The sequence below is a fragment of the Lepus europaeus genome, chromosome 18 (genome assembly GCF_033115175.1).
Source record: "Lepus europaeus isolate LE1 chromosome 18, mLepTim1.pri, whole genome shotgun sequence".
NCBI lineage: Eukaryota > Metazoa > Chordata > Mammalia > Lagomorpha > Leporidae > Lepus > Lepus europaeus.
In genome coordinates this window covers 32914438-32919864 of record NC_084844.1, presented here as the reverse complement: position 1 = coordinate 32919864, position 5427 = coordinate 32914438, and the positions used below count along the sequence as shown (strand labels likewise).

Below are 5427 nucleotides of genomic sequence, written 5' to 3'. Positions count from 1 at the left end.
GTTGAGTGCTGGTGGCTTGGTCTACTTTCTGCTACTATAATAAAATGCCTGGAGCTGGGTGATTTATTTTATTTTTTAAAATTTATCTATTTCTTTGACAGACAGAGTTACAGAGAGGGAGAGGCAGAGAGAGAGAGAGAGAGAGAGAGAGAGAGAGAGATTTTCCATCCGTTGGTTCACTCTTCAAATGGCTGCACTGGCTGGAGCTGGGCCAATCTGAAGCTAGGAGCCTGGAGCTTCCTCCAGGTCTCCCACGTGGGTGCAGGAGCCCGAGCACCTGGGTCATCCTCTGCTGCGTTCCTACATGCATTAGCAGAGAGCTGGATCAGAACTGGAGCAGCCGGGACTTGAACCGGTGCCCATATGGGATGCCAGCACTGTAGGCCACAGCCCAACTCACTATACCATGGTGCTGGCCCCAATCTAGGTGATTTATAAGGAACAGAAATGTATTTCCTTCTCGTTCAAGAGGCTGAAAGGTGCAAGATTAAGGTGCTGGCGTCTGGCAAGGCCTTCTTGCAGGGCCATCTCGCAGCGGAAGGTGCCACTCAGCAGAAGCACGAAGAGGGAGAGACAAAGGGAGAGCTCCGCCCTTCACCAGGACCCCAGGGCTGCAACAACGGCCTTGAGCCACTCACTCACACCCGCCTCGACACCGCTTCACGGCAATTCCGTTTCCATCTGGGTCCGGGGGGCTCAACCATTCAAGCCCGAGCACCAGGTTTCTTGTGTGGCTGCGGCTGTGGTTGCCGGCACCAATCCAACAGCCAGATCGGAAGAGTTTGGGTGAAGAGACGACCCATTCAACCTTGGGCGGGCCGAGCCTGTCGCTCACTGTCGGGGAGACGTTTAGATCTGGAGCCCGGAAGAGAGGGCCAGCCCGGAGATTGAGTTCTGCAAGGCGGAACGTTGCTCTTGACGAAACCAGATGTGAAGTGACTAGACACTTTGCTTTGTCACAACACTCAGGCAGAAAGTGCAAGATGTATCTTTCTGTGTGTTCTTCCTCCTGTTCATCACAATTCACAGATGTTGGGGGCCTGCTGTGGTTTGTCGTTGTCACGTCTTAATTCCTTAAAGCAGCGATGCGGGGAGGTGTCTGTCATGGGGACACAGCCCTCCTGACAGATAATGCCTTTCCCGCGGGGACGGGTTATCTACCATGGGAATGGGGCCTCCTCTCTTTTTTGCACCTGTCTACTTGCCCTTTCTACCCCAGGCCCTCACCCGAAGCTGAGCAGCTGGGGCCGCCCTACCTTGGACTTCCCGACTCCAGAACCGTGAGCCACGACCAACCTCGTTTCTTTATTAACTGTTCAGTCTCGGGGATGCTGTTACAGCAACAGAAAGATGAACTGAAGCGGGGGCGCTGTCTTGCTCGCACGTGATCCCTGCTCCACGTACACAGGGAGCCCTCAGCAGGTAACCACTGGAAGCCCCTATGCGGCTGAAATCAGCCACCGCTGTGGACCACACGTCAAAATGTAAGTCCTTCTATCGAAATTCCCAGGATTCTGGCATCCTAATTGTAGGAAATTAGTCTTTTAGAATTTTGGAGCTAGAAGAGGGACCTGATGTCATCTCTAGCAATGTCCTTGCTTTACTGGTAAGAAACTTAAACCCAGCGCCGTCCCAAGGCCATCCAGGCCCCTTGCTAGTGTGGGAGACCAACAAGTCTTGGAGGCCAGTGGGCCTGGTCTGGCCTGCCTTGTGCTGGCTGCTGTACTTCCCTGCTCTGGAACTTGGTTTGTCCCTTGGGCTAAAAGAGAACTTGAGCTCTGGTTCTAGAAGGGTGATGAATGGATGAGAATGCACATCTAGAAGGCAACTGGGGTAGATGAGCAAAGCCCTAGGCAACCAAGCAAGGAGGCTACAATATGCAAATGAGCAGAGTGTAGTTCTCTTCCTGATTGGCTGAAGGCGTTCTGAGGTCACAAGGCATGGGATCTCTCCACTCCAAAAGACTGCGTCTCTAGCCCAAAAATCTCTCTGATCTGGCTGAGCTCCTGGCTCCCTCTCTGTCCAACCGCGACGAGACCCATGGAGCCCCCCTACCAGGCAGCGTCCATTCTCATGAAGGTGAACACCTTACAAGGGAAGAAGATGGTGGAGACGGGCCTCCAGTCTGGAGACTTCTCCCTGTCCCAGTCCTGGCCTTCCTGCCTCCCCCCGCCGGCCAGCTTGGAGACCCTGCAGCAGAAGGTGGCTGGGGTGCAACGGGAGCTGGCGGACTTCAAGAAGGAGGCGCTGAAGGCCATCCACTTCCTGGAAGACGCCTTCGGCAGGATGAATGGCACCCTGGCGCAGCAGGAGGAGCAGGCCGCCCGGGTGAAGCGGCGGCTGAGGGAGGAGGAGGACCGCGGGGTTGTGCGCAACAAGGTCCTCACCTTCCTGCTGCCGCGCGAGAAGCAGCTCAGGGAGCACTGCCAGCGGCTGGAGCACCTGCTGCTGGCCAGGAGTCGCCCCGGGCCGGGCGCCGCTGGGAAGGGCCAGGCCGACTGAGCTGCCCGCGCCGTGCCAGCTGCGAGCTGGGTGGGCTGGTTTTGAGTGGAAGGACGAACCCTAAGTCCCACTTGCTTCCCTCTCCCCATTCTCCACTGCTTTCCTTCTACCACAATAACACGCTGCTGAGAAGCGAAGAGGCCCCACTATGGTTTTGTTGGTGAGGCTGCATTCACCCAGCCTCATCAAGGAGGGAGGCACCCCATCCTGGGCCAGACATCCGTAACTTGCACCCTGAACAGTTTCCTGTTTGTAGGAGTAACACTGCCTCACATGTACAGCATTTTAAAAATAGTCTCAAATTGATCGTGTTCAACAGATTGACCTTTCTGTCAATGACGCAAGGCGCTCGTGACTTACTGTGAGGCCCACTGCGTGGGGTTGCCTCGCGTGCCCACATCTGCAAGGCTCAGCCTCCCGGGCCTGGCTTTCCCGGCTGCCTTTGCCCTGCGCGGTCACTGCTCACCTCTCCTCGCTGCGTGCCCACCTCGGCTTCCTCCCAATCACAGTGGCGTGGCTCAGCAGGACTCTCATGGGTGGAACTGAGCTTTGGGGTGTGCTGATGCGACACCAACCAAGACAGGCCAGAGAAGTAGGGCCACCGAGCTCCGGGTTTGATCCAGGCCACGAACATCCCCTCCCCCTCACCTCCCCAGGCACCTTGCAGGGGAATGTTTTCTCCCCAGTACAAAGCAGGAAGCTGACCACAGGGCCTCTGCTCTAGGAAATGGCGGGACCATGGTTCAAGTCCAGGACACCACACCAGGCACTAATACCTTCCCCTCCGGGCATAAGCCTACTCTTCTGCGGGACTGCAATTGTCACCCGATGCCTTGGGGGGCCCAATCGTTGTCACTGTGCCTTTTATTTCCAATTAGCCATCCGTCTCATTGATCCTGTATTCTTTCTCTGGTCCTGCAAAGTGCTGCAGCAGAAGCGAGGTGCCTACGGGCCTGGGCAGGGTAGGTCACTGTGTCCCCTGCCCCGTTTCATGCACTCTGATCCGCCATTGTGGCCTCGTGCTCCCTTCTCTGTCTTCCACAGACTCTCTCCAAATCCAATGCCAACTTCCGGAACCCCCAGTGGAGCTTCCCCAAAGGACTTGACTTACAGTTCATTTGCATTCAGCCACCCGTCAATCACCTCTCCCACAGGGGCGCCTCCTTCTCTAACTTCAGGTAGTTTCACGGTAATGCTAGCAACGGCAATAGTGCTGCTCTAAGTTATCAAGAATATGATGTGTCCCAGGCGCCACCCCGGGGCCCTTTGCAGGTAGATACTAGTGCCAACTCCGCCTTTTTTTTTTTTTTTTTTTTTTTTTTTGACAGGCAGAGAGGACAGTGTGAGAGAGAGAGACAGAGAGAAAGGTCTTCCTTTGCCGTTGGTTCACCCTCCAATGGCTGCCGGCACATCGTGCCGATCCGAAGCCAGGGGCCAGGTGCTTCTCCTGGTCTCCCATGGGGTGCAGGGCCCAAGGACCTGGGCCATCCTCCACTGCACTCCCGGGCCATAGCAGAGAGCTGGTTTGGAAGAGGGGCAACCGGGACAGAATCCAGTGCCCCGACTGGGGCTAGAACCCGGTGTGCCGGCGCCACTAGGCGGAGGATTAGCCTGTGGAGCCGCGGCGCCGGCCGCGAACTCCGCTTTAAGACGTGGAGGAAACCGCAGCTCAGAAAAGCTAAGGAACTTGCACAAGGTCACACAGCTGGTCCAGCTGAAATTTGGATCTAGGAATGTCTGCGCCCTTTACCTCTCAGTGGTATTTTGGGAAGCCTCGGGGAGTCTGATAGACGCTTCTGGAGTGGGTAAAACAGAGCCCTGGAATTGGGGAGGCAAGCCCTGGGGAGAACTCGTTTGGGAGGGTGAGTGCTACACCCCTGGCCCTTGCTGGGATGGGGTGCCTGTGCGTGACCTGCGAGGGGAAACTGAGCTAAGAAGACGAGGTTTAGAAACACCCCTTTGCCCTTTGCAGAGCAAACTGGGTCTGTGCTGGTTTCTATGGAGAAGCACTGGCGTGAACTACAGGTCCCGCATGCCGGGATGGCCCAGGGGGGTTCTGAGTAGAGATTCACAGACGGGTGACAGTCTGGTCACCCCTGGAGCCTTCTGTGTTTAGTCCTGGTCCAATGTCTTGACCGGGTCCTAGGAAGCCTGGGATGTGTCCAGAAGATGGACACGAGCCAGGGATCCTAAGGAGGGGGCAGAACTGAAGGACCCGGGGACCCTGGTGGGAGACCCAGTCATGCCCTGGCAAATGTGGGGAGCACAGAGCATGCTTTGGAGCTGGACGGGGCTAATGAATGTTCTCCGCGCCTGCGCCAGGGCCAGAGGTGGGACACACAGGGGAGCCGGGCAAATGCAAAGCGTGGCCTTCCTTGGGGGCCGGGCTATGCAAAGCGTGGCCTTCCTTGGGGGCAACCCTGCTTGAGCAGGTGGTTTAGGGGCCTGCTCTGACCTCAGCCCTCAGCCTGGTTTCCAGGCACACCGCTAGCAGTGGTGGGCAGCCGCAGGTCCCTGGGGGGACCCATCTGTAGAGTGTGCTGTGTAAGAAGGGACCTTTCTCCCAAGGCCCCCAAATCAGAAACTCGCTCCTCCTTTCTGGGCAGCGTCAGGGAAGAGAAGGAGCGCTCAGGAGCCCTCCTGGCCTGGGGGAGTCTCCTCGATGCAAGGGGCATGGGAATTAAGGGAATGAGGGGCAGACTCAGCCTGAAGCCACCTCATTCCACAGGGCAGTCCAGGTGGCGAAGACGGACTGCAGCCCTTCTTCAGAAACATAAGCGGGGCTGCTGCTGTGGCGCAGCGGGTTAACGCCCTGGCCTGCAGTGCTGGCATCCCATATGTGCGCCGGTTTGAGTCCTGGCTACCCCACTTCCGACCCAGCTCTCTGCTATGGCCTAGGAAAGCAGTAGAAGATGGCCCAAGGTC

The 5427-nt window shown here is 57.0% G+C and overlaps 1 protein-coding gene across 1 annotated transcript; it reads left to right on the top strand.

Moving 5' to 3' along the window:
- Positions 1-2040: 2040 nt before the first annotated feature.
- On the top strand, positions 2041-2502 carry CCDC182 (coiled-coil domain containing 182). Its single transcript, XM_062175081.1, has one exon. It carries the CDS (start codon positions 2041-2043, stop codon positions 2500-2502), a length of 462 nt encoding a protein of 153 aa, XP_062031065.1.
- Positions 2503-5427: the final 2925 nt, after the last annotated feature.